The 24,302-nt window shown below is 42.7% G+C and overlaps 1 protein-coding gene across 1 annotated transcript in view; it reads right to left on the minus strand.

Annotated features, from left to right (window-relative positions):
* Window positions 1-24,302, minus strand: part of DNER (delta/notch like EGF repeat containing) — a 374,690-nt gene that overhangs the window by 107,943 nt on the left and 242,445 nt on the right. The window contains exon 7 of the mRNA XM_052662658.1: window positions 17,650-17,763. Coding sequence (XP_052518618.1) covers window positions 17,650-17,763 — 114 coding nt within the window. The remainder of the gene's footprint in view (window positions 1-17,649; window positions 17,764-24,302) is intronic.

Consider the following 24,302-nt stretch of genomic DNA (forward strand, 5'->3'; position numbering starts at 1 on the left):
GACACTAGTGGTTAAAAAAAAAAACAAAAAAAAAAACTCACCTGCCAATGCAGGAGACATAAGAGATGGGTTTGATCCCTGGGTTGGGAAGATTCCCTGGAGGAGGGCATGGCAACACACTCCAGTATTCTTGCCTGGAGAATCCCGTGGACAGAGGAGCCTGGGGGGCTACAGTCCATGGGGTCACAAAGATTATAGTTTCATAATTGCCTTTTTTCTCCCACCCAAGACAGATTTCATCTTTGCACAGGGTATGATAGCAGTCTACTGCTACAGTGTTTACTTACTACTTTTAATCCCCTGAAATTCATTGTCCTTTATTTTGACAACCGTGTGCCAATTTTCCTCTTTTCATAAACCAAACTTGCCTCTTTGCTCAGACCTTACGCTTTGATGGAATGGACCCCAAATGCCAGATCCAAGGGTGACCCTGTGTCTAAAGTCTGGCCAGCCAAAGCATTCCATAGCATGGCCACAATGGTTTACAGGTGGGCAAATGTCTCAGTTCAAAACAATCCCAAGTCAGACTCATGGCTCTTGATTTATTGGGAGAAGACAGACTCTGCCCAGTCATTTTGACAGTGGACCCAATATAGATAAGACTGTTGGTGAGATAAAAACTCAGGCTTACTGACATTGAAGCCCTGGATCAAGCCATGCCTGAATTCATCCTGAATATTTGTAACATGAGCCAATACACTTCTTTGTTTTTGCTAGCCTATTTGAGTGGGATTGTTTGTTACTTTAAAATCAAGATTTTTAATGGATTCAGAGATGTTCTAAAAATCGTCTTGTATGGATGACAAAAGGCTACCAACTAACCTAGCTAGTCCTCCTAATAAACATATAATAATAATTAAAAATCATAAATGTATGATAAGAGTAAGGAGAATGAAAGACATACACAGAAAAGCAGCTGTGGTCCGAGGAAATGGGGTAGAACAAGAAAAGATTTCACAAGCATCTCTAGGCGTTAGATATAATTTAGACCCTTGCAGAATTCTCAAAGGCTTCAAATAAAAGGTAAGGATTGCTTGGATTTTTTTTTAATTGATTGGAATTTCTTCCACCAAGTCACACCTCTTTACCTGGACCACAAGGTTTCCAGGTTTGTAAAAGTTAAATACAACTTTTAAGCTCTTTTAAATGGTAGTTCTAATCCCAGGCCCATGGAAACAGATGATGTGTACGAGATGTTGTCTGTGACATGATAAAACATAGCAAAAAATAAAAAATGAATAAATCTCCCATTGGCAGACTCCATTTTCTCAGGGATCCTTAAAATTTGGCATTCCTCATTCTGTCCTGGCCCCTCTTCTCTTCCAGGCCACGTTCTTGCACGGAGGGCAGGGGAAGGGCAAGTGGGTGGGGAGCGTCTTACGTATATCCATGGCTGAAAATTAGGACCTGTAAGTAGAAACTTCCCAAAGTGACCTTTCCAGCCCAGCTCTCTCTCCCACGCTCAGTGTCGTTTTTAATTTGACAATTCCACACTCCCATGTGACTATTCCCTGGGCTCCTCGTGTTAATGTCTCATCCTCCCCTCTCATCAGAGCTGCTCATCACCCAAGTGCACCTCCATACAAGGAGCTGCCTAAAGCCTATGAAAGCTCTGCTTGCGCTGCCTGGCCCTCCTCCTCCTCCTCTTACGGCCAGTCCATCTGTGTCCCTGTGTCTCCTAAGCACTGCACAGCTCACTTAACTTATGGCAACAGAGTCCTAATAGGTTTCTCTGATTTTCTTCCTCCTCCAGGCCCTTCCTTCCCCTTCAGCCACCACGGAGGTGGTAGTTTAATCACTACGTTGTATCCGACTCTGCGACCCCATGGACTGTAGCCCGCCAGGTTCCTCTGTCCACGGGATTCTCCAGGCAAGACTACTGGAGTGGGTTGTCATTTCCTTCTCCAGGGGATCTTCGCAACCCAGGGATCAAACCTTGCAGGCAGTCTCCTGCATTGTGGGCAGATTCTCTACCTACTGAGGCCACCAGGGATGCCCTAAATCCCTCCCAAACACTGAAGTTCTACCCTTCCCCTGCTAAGACTATTCATGGAGTCACTCTTAGACGCTGAATCGCTTTATTATGGTGTTTAATTGGAAGAGTAGCATTGACATATATATATACGACCATGTGTAAAATGGATAGCTCATGGGAACCTGAGGCACAGCATGGGGAGCTCAGCTCGGTGCTCTGTGATGACCTAGGTGGGTGGAATGGGGTGGGGTAAGAGGTCCAACAGGGAGAGAATATATGTAGACATACAGCTGATTCATTTCTTTGTACAGTAGGGACTAGCACAACATTGTAAAGCAAGTATACTTCTAAAAAGAATAAAATAAATTTTTAAAAATATTTTAAGGCCCTCGTTTATAGTCACTGGAAGTGTTGCTAAGTCTAGGCTAGCTGGGGGTTGGAAATAAGGAAGAGATTCCATAAATGACAAATTCTTCATAGATATTACAATTAAATATAATTGGGTTGATCTAAAAGAAGAACGGTGGGGAAATGCCTGCAAAGGGGCTATATTATGTAAGGACGACTAGCATGGCTCCTAGCACATCTCCAGCCTTTATATCACATTCTGTGTTCCAGCTCTGCAGAACGTCCTTTTGTTCCTCAAATATGCCACCCTCCCACTCCCCTGCCCTAGGCTGTTGACCATCTTCCTGGAAGGCTCTGGCCTTTGCCCACAGCCCTCACTGATTCATCATGCTGCTGCTTCTCCTTTGGGTTTTGGCTGAAACATCAGCATCCTCGGAATACTTCCTGACTTTCCTCTCAGGCCCCAGCCTGGGTGAAGCATCCTTCTTCTCAACCACCCAATCACCCGGGCCCAGCCCCATCAGACCCTAGATCCTATCCTCACACCCGCTCTTCCATAAGCCCCTGAGCTGGAGCCCCACCTGTCTTGTTCACTCCTGGATCCCTTGTGATCAGTTGCCACAAGTTAGGTAATCAACAACTGGCATGTGAATAATTAAATCTTTTAGTAAGTTATCGTGCCACAATCGTATGATGGAATAAAACACAGCCATTAATAACCACCCTTTGGGGAAACAATTTAACAATACAGAAGAATATTTGGAACACACACTGTTCCCTTTTAGAAACTCATTACAAAAGACAATGTACAGTGAGATCCAATTTCAGTTTTCTGAAATGTATAATAAAAAGAAGATTTCAAAGATGTGTGCCCAGAATTTAAAATGATCTCTCTGGAGGATAGAATCGTAGGGCTTTTTTCTTTGAGCTTATCTAAGCATAGATTTCTTTGATAATCAAGAAAAATGAAGAAAAAGTAGATAAAATGTTATATGAAGTCCTGGGCTGTCACAGCAAAGAGAGTCAGAGTTGAAAGCAGTGACAGTGGCGAGTGGTGAGTCAGGTCATCCCAGGGAAAGGCTCTGGCTCGCAGTGACCAGAAGTGTTGCTAAGTGTAGACTAGTTAGGAGCTGGACATGAGGATGGCCTCCGAAAACAGCAAATTCTTCATAGAAATTATAACCAAATATAATTGGGTCAACTGAAAAGAAGAGCAGTGGGAAAATGCCTACAGAAGAGGGCTATATTATGTAAGTGAAAGTCGCTCAGTCATGTCCGACTCTTTGGGACCCCATGGAATATACAGTCCATGGAATTCCCCAGGCCAGGATAATGGAGTGGGTAGCCTTTCCCTTCTCCAGAAGATCTTCCCAACCCAGGGATCGAACCCAGGTCTCCCACATTGCAGGTGGATTCTTTACCAGCTGAGCCACAAGGGAAGCCCATATTATGTAAGTAGAAGCTTAAACATCTGTCTTCAGATGCCTTTTCTCAATACGATATCAGGTCACATGAGAGGAGAACCAGATTGGGAAAACAGCCAAGGAAAGGTTTATTGAACCAAAGACAGGATTTGACCAGGTCATGAACAAGCATTACTTCCCCAGCTTCATTTGTTCAGTTTGTTTCAGACCTGGGTCTCCCTATGAGCTCCACTGTAAGATGCTGGTAGGAGTCAGAGCCTAGATCTGAACAGTTCAGAATCAGACCCGACACTGTACCACGTGGTATTTGATCCAAATGAGACAAAAGTTTCCCTCTAGCCTCCTCCAATGGTTACAGTCTAGAGAGAGGTACGCGGAAGCAGATAAAATCTGCTGCAGGAAAAAAATGAAAATTCCATTTATTTTTAAGTTATTTGTTTTTTATTGGAAAGGATATTTGTTGCTCTTAAGAACAACTGCATGGACATTCTGCTTCTGATGTGGGAAAGTAAGTTTTGAACAAGGAAAAGTGTTAGTCACTCAGTCATGTCTGACTCTTCGTGATCCCATGGACTATAGCCCGCCAGGCTCCTCTGTGGAATTCTCCAGGCAAGAATACTGAAGTGGGTTGCCATTCCCTTCTGCAGGGGATCTTTCCCACTGAGGGACAGAACCCAGGTCTCCTGCATTGGAGGCAGATTCTTTACCATCTGAGCCCAAACCCAAGAACAAACAGATTGGTCCACAAATAACTGAATTCCAGGCCAAAACACCCTAGCACTACTTCATGACTCTGAAAGTGAACAAAAGCAGGCAGGTTGTGGAGAAGAGCCAAAATATGGACAGCATGGGCTGAGGTTCAGGTTTAGGAAGCCCCACCCTGCAGGCATCCTTAACTGGACCTATGGCCCAGAGAAGCCAAGACACTAGCCTCAGGACTTCCCTGATGGTCTAGTGGTTAAGCATCCAGCTACCACTGCAGGGGACACAGGTCCAATCCCTGGTCGTGGAAGACCCTGCATGCCACGGAGAAACTAACCAACCCCGTGAGCCAAAACGACTGAGCCTGTGCTCTGGAGCCCTGGAGCCACAACTCCCAAAGCCTACACATTCTAGGGCCCAAAGCCACCGTGATGAGAAGGCCATGCACCATAATCAAGAATAGCCCCCGATCACCACAACTAGAGAAAGCCCATGTGCAGCAAAGGAGACCCCATGAAGCTAATTTAATTAATTTGCTAATTAATTAATTTCAAAGGAACAAGGGGAAGGAGTCCAGGACAGGCACCCCATGAGGAGTGAAAAGGGTTCTGGGAAAGAAGACAGTTAGAGAAAAGGGTTCCCAAGTTCTGTATCTGAACTCTGTCCACGTCTCTCGGTGACCCCTAAACCATACACAAATGGGGCACTGAAAGCCAAAGGTTGAGATTCAATTCCCTGCCTCACCGCTGCTATCACTGAGCTTGCAATGGATCTAACCAGTAAGAGTCGCCTGGTTACATTAGTGAACACTGGTTAATCCATCTTGGCTACAGTTTCTTTCCACATAAAATGATACTGTTGCCACTGTTGCCAGCTGTTTATTCATTCGTGAATTCAACATGGCTCACAGGTACTCCAGAGATATAAAAAAGTGCAGCACCACTGCCTTGAGGAAGTTGGGAGTCCCAGGAGAAAGAGCAGAGCTGCACCCAAGCAGCTGCCACACAAGCTAGAACTTGACCAGAGAAGGAGCTTGGTGCAGCAGAGAGAACACGGACTCCAGAACCAGACAAGGCTGGGCTTGAACCCTGGACCCACCAAGACCTACAGCCTCAGAATCCACCTTGTACAGCAGTTGTGGGGAATAAATAGCGCCCTTTATATTAATCACTTACTTTATACTAGGCACTTCCTATGCACTGGATAGGGCTTCCCTAGTGGCTCAGACGATAAAGAATCCACCTGCGATGCAGAAGACCTGGGTTCGATCCCTGGGTCAGGAAGATCCCCTGGAGAAGGGAATGGTTACCCACACCAGTGTTCTGGCCTGGAGAATCCCATGGATAGAGGAGCCTGGAGGTCTACAATCCACGGGGTCACAAAAAGTCAGACACAATTGAGCGACTGGCACTTTCACATGCGCTACGTACTAATTTAGTTCTCATAACAACTCACTGTGAAGTGAAAGTCGCTCAGTTGCATCCAACTCTTTGCGACCCCCATGGACTATACAGTTCATGGAATTCTCTAGGCCAGAGTACTGGAGTGGGTAGCCTTTTCCTTCTCCAGGGGATCTTCCCAACCCAGGGATCGAACCTAGGTCTCCTGCATTGCAGGTGGATTCTTTACCAGCTGAGCCACAAGGGAAGCCCATAACAACTCACTGGGTAGATATCATTAATACCACCACCCTTACTTGTATCTTCCCTGGTGGCTCAGAGGTTAAAGCTTCTGCCTCCAATGCAGGAGACCCGGGTTCGATCCCTGGGTCGGGAAGATCCCCTGGAGAAGGAAATGGCAATCCACTCCAGTATTCTTGCCTGGAGAATCCCATGGATGGAAAAGCCTAGTAGGTTACAGTCCATGGGGTCGCAAAGAGTCGGACACAACTGAGCGACTTCACCTCACCTCACCTTACCACCCTTACTCTAGAGATGCAAAAAATGAGGCACAGGGAAATGTTTTTATTGGAGTATAATTGCTTTACAATGTTCTGTTAGTTTCTGCCGAAAATGGGAATCAGCTATATATACACATATAATCCTTTCCCTCTTGAGCCTCCCTCCCACCTCCCACCCTTACCATCCCATCACACAAGGTCATCACAGTGCACCAAGCTGAGCCCCTGTGCTATACAGCAGCTTCCCACTAGCCACCTGTTTTACACATGGCAGTGTATATATGTCATTTGCAGTGACGTGAATGAACCTAGAGGCTGTCCCACTGAGTCAGAAAGAGAAAAACAAGAATCATATACTCATGTATATAAGTGAAATCTAGAAAAATGGTACTGATGAAACTATTCACAGGGAGGCATAGGGAATTTCAGTTTACTTGCCCCAAGTCAGTAAGTGCTAAAGTGATCAAACAGATTAAGATTCAAGCAGCAAGGCTGCTTGGCCCCCGCTGCTACGTTTCGTCGAAGAACAACTTCAAGTGTCAAACACAGTGCTTTAACACACAGTAGGCACTCCACAAGTGGCAGATACCATCACGAGTGTTACTGTTACTGCTGATGCCACATGATTACAATGGAACCACAAGAGAGAAAAGGCTGAAGTTCAAGGTGTTTACCTGCAATAATGGTAACTAATCTTCATGTGCTTGACTAGACACACACCTTGAGAAATCACAATTAGTGGTGAAATGGCAACCCACTCCACTATTCTTGCCTGGAGAATCCCATGGACAGAGGAGCCTGGTGGGCTACAGTCCACAGGGTCGCAAAGAGTCGGACACGACTGAGTGACTTCACTTGTTCTCTAGGTATATCCTTCCTCTTTTCCAAAAGAAAAGCACCAGGTTATCATTGTTTATCTCTTCATTCACTCATCGCACTGTCACTGGACCCCCATCTGCTACACTAAACCGAGTATCACATGGTTCCCAAAGGGGAAGTATTAATAGAAATAAAAGTGAGGGACAGGCTCCGGCACTCACTAAAGTGAGTGCAGCTGGGAGAAGCAAGCAAGCAACAGGCTTTGCAGTGTTTTGAGACAATCTCAGAGAAACTGTGTCATGTGGGAAAAAGAAAGAGAATAAAAAAAGAAATATATAACCCTAAATCAAAAATTAATTAGCATGCATCAAACATAGAAATAACATTTTTACTCACACTTAATAAGTCTTAATACCCTGCTTTGTTTCCCAAAGATGAAACCATACACCACTTGGAACTCCAAGGATCTCAGCTGCTACAATTCCCCAAAGAAGTGGTGATTTAGGGAGAATGCCAGATTTTAAAAGAATAAGAGCAGTATTTCATTTGGGCTTTTATGAGCACATGTTGCATGTTTCTTAAATAAATACATGCAGTTTCATACGATCCTAAGAGAGTACTTTCACCAAAGCATACATACCAGGATCCTGGGGAAAACAACCAAATCCCAGGACTATTAACATATAAGTTCTAAATCCTGATGGGGTAATAGGCCCAGGGTCTGAACAATATACATTATCTTGGAGATAAATTTTATGACATGTGTGGCTATTGCCTATAAATCAGTTTAAGATGAAAGGCATTACCCTGATATTTGAGTTGGACAAAAGGATTTATATGGCTAGATTCCTCAAAGCTATAAAATGTAGAAAAACAAAAATAGTTTGGATAAACCCTTGGAGGGTGTTGCAGTGGGGTTTAACCTACAGGGGCCTTTGGGCTGACAATGGGTTTTAGACTCAAGCTTTCCTTAGAGTCGCTTAGAGGTTATGAAACTTCTCTCTTTAAACATCACTTGAAACAAAAAAATGGATTTATTGGCTGAGCAAGGGGTTCTTAAACTGATATATTCGAATCAAAGACTTAGGAGTAGGGACCCTTAAAGGTAATAGTGAGCCTTTTACAACAAGGAAGCATGGCTGGAAAAGATAAAAATGACATGACTTTCCCAAGGTGATATGACTACATTCCCACCACCCCCACCATCATCAGACATTCATTCAGTACTTAGCCAAGCACAGTGCTGAGGGCTTTGGGGCTTTTTCTACTCTTCAACTAGTAAAGGATTTACAAGTATCATTCTCCTTTCCTAAATGAGGAAAATGAGCCCAAAAATCTATAAAAGAAGTGGGTCCAGACTTCAAACCCAAGCAGTGTGACCTGAAAAACCCACATTCATAACTACGCCACTTTCCCATTCCTCATCAGGACCAGATTCAGGTCCCCTGATTTCCACGCCACCAAAGGCACCGGCTGTCCACACTTGGCAATGGAGCTTCCGTGATACACGATCTGCATGTCTGTACAGACGGCCACATGAAAAGATGCTCAACATCTCACATTTGAATGCAAATTAAAACTACAATGAATTTTTGACAAGTTTTGACAGAACTGTAGGTCTCAAAAGACTTGTGTAAGTCTACAATAAACCCGGTTTCAGGGATAGAGTAAGAAAACAAGTGAGCTTCCCCTGGTGGCTCAGTGGCACAGAACCCACCGGCAAGGCAGTAGACTCTGGTTTGATCCCTGGGTCACAAAGATCCCCTGGAGGAGGAAATGGCAACCCACGAACAGTGTTCTTGCCTGGAGAATCCCATGGACAGAGGGACCTGGCGGGCTACAGTCCATGGGGTTAAAGAGTTGGCTAGGACTTCACAACTAAAACAATAACAACCAGCAATCCCACTCCTGGGCATCTATCCAGACAAAACTATAATTCAAAAAGATATAGGCACCTCTATGTTCACTGAAGTACTACTTACAACAGCTAAGACATGGAAGTAACCTAAATGTGCATCGATACACGAACGGAAAAAGAAGATGCAGTGCATATATACTACGGAATTCTGCTCAGCCATAAAAAAGAATGAACCAATGCCATTTGCAGCAACCTGGATGGACCTAGAGATTATCACACTAAGTGAAGTCAGAAAGGGAAAAACAAATACCATATGATATCACTTACATGCAGAATCTCCATGCGCCCAATGCAGGGGGCCTGGTTCAATGCCTCGTCAGGAAACTAGATGCTGCTCACTGCAACTAAGATGTGGTGCAGCCAGATCAATAAACAAATAATGTTTTAAATAAAATATGATACAAATGAACTTACCTATGAAACAAAAACAGACTCAGAGACATAGAGAACAGACGTGTGGTTGTCAAGGGGAAGGGAGGCTAGGGAAGGGGCAGATTGGGAGTTTGGGATTAGCAGATACAAGCTACTATATATAAAATGGATCATCAACAAGATTCTACTGCACAGTACAGGAAATTATATTTCATATCCTATGATAAATCATAATGGAAAGGAATATAAAAACAATGTGTGTATATATACATATAGGGGCTTCCCTGGTGGCTCAGCAGTAAAGAATCCCCCTGCAATGCAGGAGATGTAAGAGACATGGGTTCGACCCCCTGGGTCGGGAAGATCGCCTGGAGGAGGGCATGGCAACCCACTCCAGTATTCTTGCCTGTGAAATCCCATGGACAGAGGAGCCTGGTGGGCTATAGTCCATGGGGCCGCAAAGAGTCAGACACCAGTGAAGCAAATTAGCACATAGCATATACATGTACTGGGATTCCCAAGTAGTTTAAACAGTAGAGAATCTGCCTGCAAAGCAGGAGACCTGGGTTCGATCCCTGGGTTGAGAAGATCCCTGGAGAAGGGCATGGCAACCCACTCCAGTATTCTTGCCTGGAGAATTCCATGGACAAAGAAACCTAGTGGGCTGTATAGTCCATGGGGTCACAAAGAGTTGGACATGACTGAGCAACTTTCACTTTCATATACATGTATAACTGATTCACTTTGCTGTACCACAGAAAACAATACAACATTATAAATCAGTTATACTTGGATAAAATTTTTTTAATGTTTTAAGATCTGCAGGTCTAAAAAAAAAAGATCTGCATGTCTGATAGTGGATCTAACCTTGCATCCTAAAATTGAGAGGACTGACATGTAAGTCCTCTTCTTGGTGGAAGTACTGGCCTTCATAATCGTAGTGCAAGAGCAGTTCATACAAGTTCTACTTGTCTTAATCCTAGCCAAGGGCATCACACCAGGAAATACCTTTATAGTAATGTCTTTTAAATACATTGGATGAAATATTTCCTCAAAGTAGTCATGAAGCCCCATATTCTCACGTCATCTCTGATTAGCATCTGTCTTCTCTAAAAGGTGGATGCCAGGAAGGTCCTCAGGTTCTAGGAGGCATGCCAGCAAGATGCGAACGGTCACACAGGCAGGACTGACAAATGTGCTTCACTACTGAATGTTCTCATCACTACCCATTTCTTTTTATTCTTTATTCTACTTCAAATTTCCGAGGGAAAAAATTTTAAAGGAGATGCAGAAGCAAAGATGATGGCTAGGCAGTAATATACAGATTGTACTTATTTGTGTATTTAAATATGCTCACATATTTAAACATACATATTTAAACACCAATAAGCAGTGATGATAAGTATCTATAATTAAACCTCCTCAGATTTAAGATGCATTTATTTCAAAAGTTAAGGGCCTCAAAGTTGTAAACCAAACATAAAGACAAAACCGATATGAAGAGTATATTCAGAGGCAATAAAATCAACTCCCAATTACTTCTCTTTGTTATCGCTCAATAAGTCAAACCAGTCAGTTCTAAAGGAAATTAGCCCTGAATATTCATCGGAAGGACTGATGTTGAAGTTGAAGCTCCAATCCTTTGGCCACCTGATGGGAAGAACAGACTCATTGGAAAAGACCCTGATGCTGGGAAAGACTGAAGGCAGGAGAAGAAGGGAACGACAGAGAATGAGATGGTTGGATGGCATCACCGACTTGATGGACATGAGTTTGAGCAAGCTTCGGGAGTTGGTGATGGACAGGAAAGCCTGGTGTGCTGCAGTCCGTGGGGTCGCAAAGAGTTGGATACAAATGAGCAACTGAATTGAACTGAACTGAACTGAAACATAAGGAAGCACTCATGATAAGCTTACTTTTCTTTCTTATCACCCCTACTTGAACCAGAATCTGAAACTGCACTTTTCAAATAGGGACCTGATGAATATTAAGTTGAAATTCAAAGAAAAGGCAGGGCTCGTTGAAGGAAGCATAAAAATATAAGAATAGGAGAAGAGCAGATACCTTCTGGAAGGTGAGCTCATGGGATAATTACAGCACAAGCTGTCTCTCAGGCCTCCACAACCTTGAACTTCTGGAGAGAGGTTAAAAAGAAGACAAAAGTCAAAGTAATGAGTACCCAGGAAGTAGTTCAACCTCTAAGGACTCAGTCCAGATCAGATGGAAAAGGATCCTTGAAGGAAATAGGATGGAGATGAAAACGACAGAGAAGAGCAAGGATGTGATGGAACAGTGTTGAAAGCACTATCCAGAGCGAGAGCCAGGTTTAACAGCCTTCTGGATGGGGCAGGATTGTCATAAAAGGACTTCACTGTACTTAACAAAAAAAGCGTTGGGGGTGGGGGTGGGAATTCTAGTTTTTTTTTCTCCATGCTTAAGAATTTTTAGCAGGAACTTTTAGAAGTTTGAAAACCTAACTAACTTTGAATTTATTTGACTCATGACTTGGTCAAACAAAGGCCATATTTTAAAATAAACCATATTTTGTTTATTTTAAAGACCATATTTTTAAATAAAATAAAATTCACTTTAAAGAATATATTCAGAGATGATATAGGCCAAGGTTTAAGAATGCTAGTGCCAAGTTGCCTGGGTTTAAATTTCTAGTTGTGTGATCTCAGGCAAGTTATTCACCCTCTTGTGTTTCAGCTTCTCAATCTGTTCAATGGAAATATCGATAGTATTTCCTTCATACGACTATTGTGAGGATCAAATAAATTATTGAATGTAGTGCTGCTAAGTCGCTTCAGTCGTGTCCAACTCTGTGCGACCCCATAGACGGCAGCCCACCAGGCTCCACCGTCCCTGGGATTCTCCAGGCAAGAACACTGGAGTGGGCTGCCATTTCCTTCTCCAGTGCATGAAAGTGAAAATTGGAAGTGAAGTCGCTCAGTTGTGTCTGACTCTTCGCAACCCCTTGGACTGCAGCCCACTTGGCTCCTCCATCCATGGGATTTTCCAGGCAAGAGTACTGGAGTGGGTTGTCATTGCCTTCTCCTTAAATGTAGTGAGTGATAGCTAAATGTTGACTTTTTTAATGCTTTTTTTTACTGTGGTAAAAATCACGTAATATAAAACATGCCATGTTAACCATATTTAACTGTACAGTTAGAACCGAACATGGAACAATGGACTGGTTAAAAACTGGAAAAGGAGTACATCAAGGCTGTATAATTGTCACCCTACATATATGACCTATATGCAAAGTACATCATGTGAAATGCCAGGCTGAACAAATCACAAGCTGGAATCAAGATTGCCAGCAGAATTAACAACCCCAGATACACCGATGATACCACTCTAATGGCAGAAAGCAAAGAGGAACTAAAGAGCCTCTTGATGAAGGTGAAAGAGGAGAGTGAAAAAGCTGGCTTAAAACTCAACAATCAAAAAACTAAGATCATGGCGTCTGATTCCATTACTTCATGACAAATGGAGGAAAAATGGAAACAGGGACAAACTTCATTTTCTTGGGGCTCCAAAATCACTGTGGATGGTAACTTCAGGCATGAAATTAAAAGCCGCTTATTCCTAGGAAGAAAAGCTATGACAAACCTAGAGAGCATATTAAAAAGCAGAGACATTACTTTGCCAACAAAGGTCTATAGAGTTGAAGCTATGGTTTTTCCAGTAGTCATATATGGATGTGGGAGCTGTACCATAAAGAAGGCTGAGGGCTGAAGAATTGACGCTTTTGAACTGTGGTGTTGGAGAAGACTCGTGAGAGTGCCTTGGACCACAAGGATATTAAACCAGTCAATCCTAAAGGAAATCAACCCTGAATATTCATTGGAAGGATTGATGCTGAAGCTCCAGTACTTTGGCCACCTGATGAGAAGAACCAACTCATTGGAAAGGACTCTGATGCTGGGGAAGATTGAGGGCAGGAGGAGAAAGGGGTGACAGAGAATGAGATGGCTGGATATCATCACCCATCAGTGGACATGTGTTTGAACAAACTCCAGGAGATAGTGAAGGGCAAGGAAGTCTGGCATATGCAGTCCAGGGGGTTGCAAAGAGCTGGACACAGCTTAGGGACTGAACAAAAAACTGTACAGCTCAGTGGCACTGAGTACATTCACGTTATTGTACAACTTTCATCCTCATCCATCTCCCAAATGGCTTACCTTCCTAAACGGAAACTCTGAAATTCCCTGCCTGCCCCTGCATCTACCAAAGTACTTTCTGACTCTCTGAACTTGACAGTTCTGGGTACTTTGCATAAGTGGAATCAAACAGTATTTCTATCTAATGTATAATGGAATGCATTTTTAAGGTTAACTGAATATATGTCCTACAAACAGATAGTACCTTCTTTTTTTTCCCTGTGCTATACAGTATGTTCTTACTAGTTATCCACTTTATACCTAACAGTATATATATATATATATATATATATATATATATATATATATATAAAAATATCCTTATTTCCCAATTCAATAGTTAGGACATAGAAGCAACTTGCTGACTTTTATAATTAATTTATGTAACAAATAGTTACTAGCTTCCTACTAGCATAAAATATGGAACTAAAAGCTCTGTGATAGGATAGTGGGAGTTGGTGAAAGAACGATGGATAAAACATACTTCCCACCCACAAAAAATATCACAGGGAAGCGAGGCAGACAGAACCTATGCATATATCCAAAGAAGCAAGTCAAAACAGGGCAGATAGCAAATAATACTAGAAAATAATTACTAATCTTCTTTGGCATGGTATCATAGCTATCAAAGAGAATGTTCTTATTCTCAGAAAACACAAACTCATTTATTTGGGGATAAAGTGTGATGATGCCTATAATTTACTTTCAAATTACTTTACAAAAACAACAAACTAGATACATAAATGCACATATACAAAGCTAACATGCCAAAATGCTAATCACTGGGGAGAAAAAAAGCTGGGAGTCAAGGGTCAAGTGCTGGCTCCAAACTTCAGAACATTATGTGGACTTGAAACTCTTTCAAACTTGTTCTCACAGTGTGACTGATAGGAGAAAACTTGCAGACACAGGCTGTTTTTTAAGCGCAAAGTGCTCTATAAATAATTCCTACAACAACCACCGTGGGACAGGTCCATGGGAGGGGCTGCTTTTAAAATGCCAGTTGCTGAGAGGCTTCAAAACATGGCAATGAATCCTTCTGATTTATAACTGAAGCCCCTTTCCCTGGTCAGTCTTTAGTGAAGGTAAACCTGTAGATGAAAGTCTTCACAGAAAACCTTGCTGGGAAATTCATCTGAATCATTTCAGTTCACTTCTCTACACTTTATCAAGACAGAGTGGAGGAACTGATGGGCTAATGGATAGAGGAGAAGGTCCCTAGACAAGCCTATCAACATCCAGGTTGAGATTACAGTCTATAGACCAAGGTCTCTGAGTAGAGACATGGTCAGATGGCTCCGCTCACTCCCAGACTCACAGCACCTGCCCAGCTCCCATCTCTCACACTCAATATGTCCAAAATAGAACACTTCCCTTCCATGTTTTTTTTTTCTCTCTCCATGAATGGCATGACCAACAGTAAAGCAACAGAAGCCACAAATTTCCCCGTCACTCTCCCTCCACCTCCATATCCATCCATCCCCAGACCCTTCTGTTTTCCCTCAAAAGTTCTCCCAAATCACCAGCACCTCTCCTTTTAGGATTCCACCTTCCCTTCTTAACAGGCAACATGGATTTCCCAAACTTCCACAACTCTTCTATTTCCATACTTGTCTCTCTCCAACCCACACTCCATACTGGTACAAAAGGAAAATTACCAATTCCTGTTAACATTTTTCAACGGTTTAATAGTAATCATTATTAGGAAAACAGTCGTGATACAATGCCTAATACTTACTGAGCACTCAGTCAGGCACCCTGCGCTAATAAGCACCTCGTCTAAGCATCTTCTCATTTCATCCTCATGGACCCTAAGAAGTGAGGGTTATTGCTGTATCAATTTTACAGTTTTCTCCAAGACACAGAGAAGTATGAACTCTTACTTGCCCAGGGACAGAACTGGTTAGCAAGAGGCAGACAGGCTTCAGACCTAAGCCTCTGCTCTCTCCCCTCTGGGTTGAACAAGACATGCCCCACTCATGCCCACAAAGTCCTAAAGCCCTGAGGACTCAGCCCTTGTCACCCACATTCTTCCCTTTTCCTTTTGCTCGTGGGGATGCCCTCAACTTTGCGCTCCTCCTCCTCACTCACTCTCCACATGTGGCATCTCTTCTAGGTCCCCAAGGCTAAGCAGATCCTCATCGTGCATCTTAAAGGCACACATTCTGGCTTGTGATTAGGGACTTATTTGTGTCCGCATCACAGGAGGGGCCATCTCAGCTTTTCTGACCCTCCAGCCCAGCACCAAGTCCAGCGCCTGGTATGCAGGACTTGCTCAACAAGTCTTTATCAACTAGAGAAACGGAGTACACGTGAACACAGAATTCCTGGGCTGCTGCTCAAGGGTCTGGCTTTACTATCAGTGTGAACTGAAGTGAAGTCGCTCAGTCGTGTCTGACTCTTTGTGACCCCATGGACTGTAGCCTACCAGGCCCCTCCATGGCATTTTCCAGGCAAGAGTACTGGAGTGGGTTGCCATTTCCTTCTCTATACTATCAGTGTGACCTTGTGCGAATCACCACCTCTCAGAGCCTCTGGGGTCCAATCTGAACCTTCTCCAGCAAAACTATGATAATAAAGAACTGTGGAGTTTTCAAATATCTTTCCGCAAAATCCCATTCAATCCCAGGATGGCCCTATGAGGGAAGCAGGGTTCTCATGGCCCATAACCACTTAAGACAGAAAAAGGAGGATCGATCGGGTGGGGGAGGAAAACTAGTGACTGGCCAGCAGTCAATCAGCCTTTGACCTTGAAACCTTCCCTTGACTCTAAGCCCAGCCTACAACCCGGGTTAGGTGGCAACCCACTAACCTGGGCTGTGGCAAAGCTTTGAGAAACTGCCCAGCGCTCTGTACATGAGTGACCACTGGTGCTGACTCCGTCATCCTCCTGTCCAGCTTTCCCATTTGCTTAAGGCACTCGAGTGAAGAGTGGAGGCCATCCAGCACCTGCAGCTCCATCGTCATGGTAACCATGTCTATCATAGGCACGCACAGCTGGGGGATAACCAGGAGAACCCCAGCCACCCACTCCTGTCCCTGCCCAGGGGAGCAGAAGCCAGAAAAAGGCTCCACTTCCTGAGTGGCTGTTTGGGCTTCAGAATATGAAAGCATAAAGTATACGAGGCAGCACCCATCATGGCACTGGAGCTACCTGGGAGTCAGTGGTCTTTTATCAACATCCATCTGTACCACTGTCCCAGTCCAGCCTCTAAGCCAGGAGGTAAGCCAGGAGGTAATTCAGGTTAATGAGTACAGAGATGTTTCCTTATTCACGAGGATTCAACATGTAATCTCTGCAAAGGATGTCAATTGACTCTATGTAATTGTCAGTGTCCCTTCTGTGCATAAGGAGTTTACATGCTGGTTTTAGGGGGGAAACACCTTTAATATCATGTTATTCTTATCATATTAAAGGTTTAGGGTAATTCCTTCCATAACATCTCTCCAAGCAGAAATGGAAACAAAACTTCCTCCAAGTGCAAAATTGTTCCTTTACACCAGCTCCATAACTAGGACCATCTGTCTGCTTCTTCAGGTGAAATTGAAACAGTATGACTATTTTTTAATAAAAATTGCCTTAAATATGTGACCTTCCAGGAGACTATATGTGTCCAAGATGTCATAATGTGGATTTAAAGACAAAAACAGGTGAACTTTATGGTGAAAAAACTTTAATGTAAATTGGTATCAAAAACCTAACACATAATTTAAAAGAAATCTTATCAAGTGAAATTTGTCATTATACAGAAATTCCATTTTGTATAAGTTGTTCATTTTCAATGTGTAAATGAAAACTGCAGAAAATTTGAGATTATATCTAATATTCAGACATAATTTCCAAGCTATTTTAGCACAGAGCTTTAAAAAAAGGAGCCATCTTATATTTTGTTTTATAAATGGGACAAAGTAGGAAGTTCTCTTGAGTAGAGGTTTTCAGAAAATTGAAGTATAAAGGTCGTCAAATTAATGTAGGATTTAAAATGGAAAATGAAAGTTATTCCTGTAATGATACTGATACTGACCTTCCAGACATTGGCAGGTGAATCCACTGAGATTAGAAACGCATGTTGCTCCATTTCTGCATGGCTCTAGGATACAGTAGTCAATCTTGGATTGGCAGAGCTCTCCAGTATAACCTGAGGAAACAAGAGAGACAGGTATAAAACACTCTGTCCCCAAAACCACGAACCATCCCGCAAGTCGATGGAGTTAACTGGTACCTATCCAACCAAGGCAGCAACCTTCACTAGTCTCCCAGGCACTTTGGTTTTGTAACAAGAAACAGAGTAGTCTATTTTTTATTTAAGAATATTTGCTTTCCATTGTTGTGTTAGTTTCTGCTGTACAACAATGTGAATCAGCTATATATATAATATACACATATCCCTCCTTCTTGGACCTCCCTCCCACCTCTCCCATCCCTCCCATCTAGGTCCTCACTGAGCTGAGCTCCCTGAGCTATACAGCACGTTTCCTCTATCTCACTATTTTACACATGGGGGTGTGTGTATGTCAGTCCTAACCTCCCAATTCATCCCACCCTTCCCATCCCCCTCATGTCCAATGTCCATTCTCTATGCCTCCACCTCTCAGAATCATAGTTCAAAAGTCATTTGCCTTGCAAAATTCTTTTTTGCAAAGAGATTTTTTTTTTCACCATTAGCTCTGCATTTTATTTTGAAATATTAGAACCTTCAGAAGCTGAGACTGAACACCCCGTCCCTTTCTTCTGACCTACGGAAAAACAGTCTCTATAATGTCTTTTTTTATGACTTTTTAAAACTTTTATTTTTAGATTTTTAATTGGAAGATAACTGCTTTACAATGTTGTGTTGGTTTCTGCCATACATCAACATGAATCAACCATAGGTATACATATGTACCCTCCTTCTTGAACCTCCCTCCCACCTCCCTCCCCAGTCCCACCCCTCTAGGTTGTTACAGAGCCCTGGTGCAAGTTCCCAGAGTCACACCACAAATTCCCATTGGCTATCTATTTCACATATGGTAGTGTGTATGTTTCCACGCTACTTTCTCCATACATCTCACCCTCTCCTTCCCACCCCCTCTTGCTTGACCACTGAGATGACAGTCACTTTCCCATGGTCATCTCACTACCTATTTTTAAAAACACCATTAGGAAAATTGCTAGATAGGTATTAAATTTTTTTTAATTTGTAATATTTTACTTTTAGAAGACCCTCAGCGTTCACCCCTTTGCCCTTCATTTTAAAGCTAAGGAGGTCGAGACACACAATATTAATCACATTTCTATATTCATCTTAATTCTAATTTGAAGCACAAACCCAACTCAGTAAATTTTTCCTGTAAAGCAATCGTAATTTTGTCAGATAATAACATAACCACATATGTGTGATGAGAAAATAAGGACCTGAAGCTACTGGAATACCCATGCAGCCAAGAAGCCTTAAATAAATTCCAAATATTTTGTTAACTTTGAAAACAAAGCCCTCCCGAAAGGCAAGTTTAAGAAATAACATGCAATTATGTTTTTTAGCTTAAAGTAGAAAATGATTATGAAAGAAAATTTGGAAAATGCAAGATTTAAAATAGAAAGAGAAAAAGGTTACCCTCAGTCATGTTATTTGAGTGACATAATTATTAATACTTTGGAGAGATTCCTATCAGAAATATTTATGCACAGATAGTTCCTACTAAATTATAATCATACTATAACACTTTGATCTTTCCAGGATGTACATAAAGTATATAAAAACTTATCTTTCTGAATTATTAGTTTTGAAGGAGTGTCATTAGCACCATACTTGATATTTGCAAAAATAAATCAATGAGGTTAGGAGAGAGATGATTTGCCTGAGCTTCACTGACCTGCCAATCTAGTCTAAATTACAGACTGTGAATGTGGAGGCCTTGTTTGCAATTCTCCTCTTCTTTATGTGTTTTTTAAAACAGTCTAGGGAGGACTTCCTTGGTGGTCCAGTGATTAAGACTTGTCTTCTAATGCAGGAGTTTCTGGTTTGATCCCTGGTTGGGAAGCTAAGATCTTACATGCCTCTTGGCCAAATAAAAGAAACAGAAAAACAGGAGCAACATTGTAACAAGTTCAATAAAGACTTTTAAAATGGTCCACATTGATAACTGAATAGTCTAGGGGACTCTAGCTAATTCATGGGTATGGGAAAAATAAGATAATTATGTAATCTAAAAATCTAAACACCAGGACAAAAAGCCATTCCAGAAGAAGATAATATCTTACTCTAACAAATTTATGTTAATACATTTTCAAATAATAGGTCTAAATTCAGATTAACATTCTGTCCATTTAACTTCATCTAGTCTCCTCAATGGCACCCCACTCCAGTACTCTTGCTTGGAAAATCCCATGGATGGAGGAGCCTGGTGGGCTGCAGTCCATGGGATCGCGAAGAGTCGGACACGACTGAGCAACTTCACTTTCACTTTTCACTCTCATGCCTTGGAGAAGGAAATGGCAACCCACTCCAGTGTTCTTGCCTGGAGAATCCCAGAGACAGAAGAGCCTGGTAGGCTGCCATCTCTGGGGTTGCACAGAGTCGGACACGACTGAAGCAACTTAGCAGCAGCAGTCTCCTCATATTTCCATATCATCCCTATGGGTATCTTAAAGAAAATTTTATTTCACCTATAAAGACTTCATTATACATTCCTAACTAAAAGTGATTTTCACAAAGATCACTTTTAACGCCTTCCTTAATGAATATCTGGTCCCACTTAAAAATTTAATTAAATATTCTAAACTATATTAATAGCAACAATTTCTTTTTAAGAACCATATTGTCTGATAACACACACATCTTCCCATGCTTTTAATTTGTTCTTATCTAATTGATTTAATATTAAACCTATAAGCAAATTATATCTTCAGTATTGTTCATTGCTCCAATATTGCAAGCAAGTTTAATAAGATTTCAGTCTAAAAGAATAAACCATGTTTGTGATGTGTTCAGGGATTGTCTATAATGATCTGAGGGTCACACTGGCATTCTGTGGCAGAGATGCTGAAGCTCTGCACTACCTGAGATGATTCTAGAATAACAGTTTTATCACTCAAATGCCAATTGTCCCCTCCAATGAGGAACACTGGTCAAGGATCAGTCACTGTAGCATTGCTTTCTGTTCCAGAGCTTTAAAAGGATTATATTAAAGATATTTAAAATATGGGAAACATGGAACTATAAAGAAAAAGACCCTGTGTAACTAGCTAGACTACCAGCATATACATACTGGCATGTCTGAGTTCAGTATAATTGGAGATGAGAAACAACAGTGGAGGACTGTGTGGTTAGGGATCAGAGAGGCAGAGAGGTAGGGCTGGGGTCATGGGATTATGGGATTACCAGCATCCTTAGCTGCAGGTGGCCAGTTGGTCAGCTGATGCTTGTCTACACGAGGCCAGGTATTACTACTGGCCTCAAGCCAGGGGCGAGTTCAAAGTTCCAGGAGCACCCCCCTCGACTGCACTGGTCTCACTAACCGACTGCAGCCAGCTCTGGGAGAGAAGAGGTGGAGGGCAAGGAACCACGAAGACCCTGAAGCTGACTCCAGGGACTCTTAAAGAAAAGCGAGTCATTTCTTAGACCCTCAGAGAGCAGTGGGTGACATCCGGTCCCATCACCTCGTGGCAAATAGATGGGGAAAAATGGAAACAGTTACAGACTTTATTTGCTTGGGCTCCAAAACCACTGCAGATGGTGACTGCAGCCATAAAATTAAAAGACACTTGCTCCTTGGAAGGAGAGCTATGACAAACCTAGACCGCAGAGGCACACACAGAGACATCACTTTGCTGACAAAGGTCTGAATAGTCAAGGCTATGGTCTTTCCAGTAGTCATGTATGGATATGAGAAAGAAAAGAAAGTAAAGTCGCTCAGTCGTGTCCGACTCTGCAACCCCATGGACTGTAGCCTACCAGGCTCCTCAGTCCATGGAATTTTCCAGGCAAGAGTACTGGAGTGGGTTGCCATTTCCTTCTCCAGGGGATCTTCCCGACACAGAGATTGAACCAAGGTCTCCCGCATTACAGGCAGATGCTTTGCCGTCTGAGCCACCAGTGGGATCACAAAGAAGGTCGAAAGCTGAAGAACTGATGTTTAGAATTGTGGTACTGGAGAAGACTCTTGAGAGTCTCTTGGACAGCAAGGAGCTCAAACCAGCCAATCCTAAAGGAAATGGCTGAGTCCCTTTGCTGTTCACCTGAAACCACCACAGCATTGTTAATAAGTTATACCCCAATACAAAATGTTTGGGGTGTTAAATAAATAAATAAAATGCTTTTAAAAATCCTAAAGGAAATCGACCCTGAATATTCATTGGAAGGACTAATTCTGAAGCTGAAGCTCCAATATTTCAGCCACTTGAAGTGAGAAGCTGACTCATTGGAAAAGACCCTAATGCTGGGAAAGATTGAAGGCAGGAGCAGAAGGGGAAGACAGAGGACAAGCATCACTGACTCAATGAACATGAATTTGAATGAACTCTGGAACACAGTGAAGGACAGAGGAGCCTACTGTGCTGCAGTCCATACGGTTGCAGAGTTGGACGCAACTTAGTGACCGAACAGCAACAGAGAATAGGTTTACCTGCAGTTGTCAGACAAACCACTGACCTTGAGCTACTTGTGATACTCTCAGCTGGATACCTAAGGCTCACAAATCTCCCTTTCTGTGTCTTTTGTTTTTTTAATTTATGTCATAACCATGGAGTCAAAACTAAATAAGTGATCGGTAGGACTTTAAATGAAAAAAGATGATTCGATCATTAAAGCTTTGCCTGGGTTCTTCCTTCCATCCTGCTGAAAGCCAGTCTCTGTCTGGGGGAATGAAGTAATTATGCCAACCATTAATAATGTTTCTTTATCTTACCAAAGCAGTGACAGGCACCCAGAGGACCTTGTTAGTAGATGGTCAAGCCAGTGATGGAGTCAACCCAGTGGATGGAAGCAGTAGCAAGTGGTGCCATTGGGATATGTCAGGGAAGATCTGTTCTAGCACACACACACACACACACACACACACACACACACACACACACACACACGTGTATCAAACTCATGTCTACTGAGTCGGTGATGACATTAAACCATCTCACCCTCTTTCGTCCCCTTCTCCCCTTGCCCTTCATCTTTCCCAGCATCAGGGTCTTTTCTAGTGAGTCAGCTCTTCACATCAGGTGGCCAAAGTATTGGAGTCCTACCCATAGAATGTTCAGGATGGCTTCCCAAAAGCTTGGAATAAAACCCTAACACTTTACCCCATGACTCAAAACCACACCATGTCCTGGCCTCTGCCCCCTCATCCTCCCATTCTCCCCATTGACCAAAGTACTGCAGCCCCCCAGGTCAAAATGGCCCAGCTCCTTTTCAGACTTCAGCATTGTTCTGGGGCTGTGGCCACAGGACCACACAAGGATATGAGGGGGAGACAGGATTCAAGACAATCAGTTATGACCGTATCCTAGAAAGAGATGGATGGTGCTAATGTTAAACCACTGTGTAACAGAAACTATTGAGAAGAAAATTAGCAACTAGCTTTGGCAGGGAGGGAAGGGGAAGAGGTGAACACACAGTGGAATTTCACCTATAAAATCAGGAGATAAGAGAGGAGAGGTTAAAACTGAAATACATAAAGGCAAAGAGGACCTAACATAATAACATGTAAGTCACCTCTAGAAACAGTTAGGGAGATGAAAAAATGTTTTAGAAAAGCTAAAAAAAATGCAAAATCCAACTAAACAGAAAAGGAAGTTGGCTACAATCTTTGTGGGGGTTCCAAACAAAATCAGAACAATTCGGTCAAGATTTCTCTTGAACCCAAGGGTTGTGCAATCTGCTGAAAAATCAGGACCCATTTGGAGGGTCTGCCCCAGAGCTAACTGTAGTTGGAGACAGTAAGGAAAAGGATGGCCCCTGTGTGTTCATCACTGACAGGGGAAGAATTGCCCTGGATGCCCTGGTCTTGTAAGACAGCCGACTCTCCTGGAAACAACCTTGGTTGTCTAAGCATCAAATCTAACTCACCTGGGTGAAGAACTGGAATCTGCCAGAGATAATAAAGCTCTTCCCTCAGTAGGATGAGTCTCCTAACTCAGAAAGAGATGGAACCAAATAAACAGAGGAGGATGTCATGACAGAGACCTGAGCCCTGTGACTGCCACTGGGTGTCTGGCTTAGGCTGATCTGTGCATGCTGGTGTGCAAAGATGTCACCCTGGAGAAAGTGTGGTGCATGAGAGCATCTATCAGACCTAGGATTAAAATTAAAATGCATAGCTGAGTAATTGAATTTTTATGCATTTAAAGTCGAAAAACAGGGTTAAAGCAATGCACGTGGAGATGTTCGATGGGGCTTGAGAATCACTATTGTTTATATCTTTAATTCTTGCAAGGAAAAAAAAAAACAAAGATTATTTCAGATAGTCTTCCATGTGTACAAGAGCCCATCTAAGACATCAGAAACCACAGCCCACCATCCCTTTGTTCCCTCTGACCCTGCACCCTTCTGTGGCTGTTCTCTCCCACTAGTCAGATCTCCACTCAGAAATCACCTGCTCAGACCTTGTGTCTCTTGAAAGTGAAAGTGTGAGTCGCTCAGTCATTTCCGACTCTTTGCAACCCCCTGGACTGTAGCCCTCCAGGCTCCTCTGTCCATGGAATTCT

Source organism: Budorcas taxicolor, chromosome 2 (genome assembly GCF_023091745.1).
Source record: "Budorcas taxicolor isolate Tak-1 chromosome 2, Takin1.1, whole genome shotgun sequence".
NCBI classification, from domain to species: Eukaryota; Metazoa; Chordata; class Mammalia; order Artiodactyla; family Bovidae; genus Budorcas; species Budorcas taxicolor.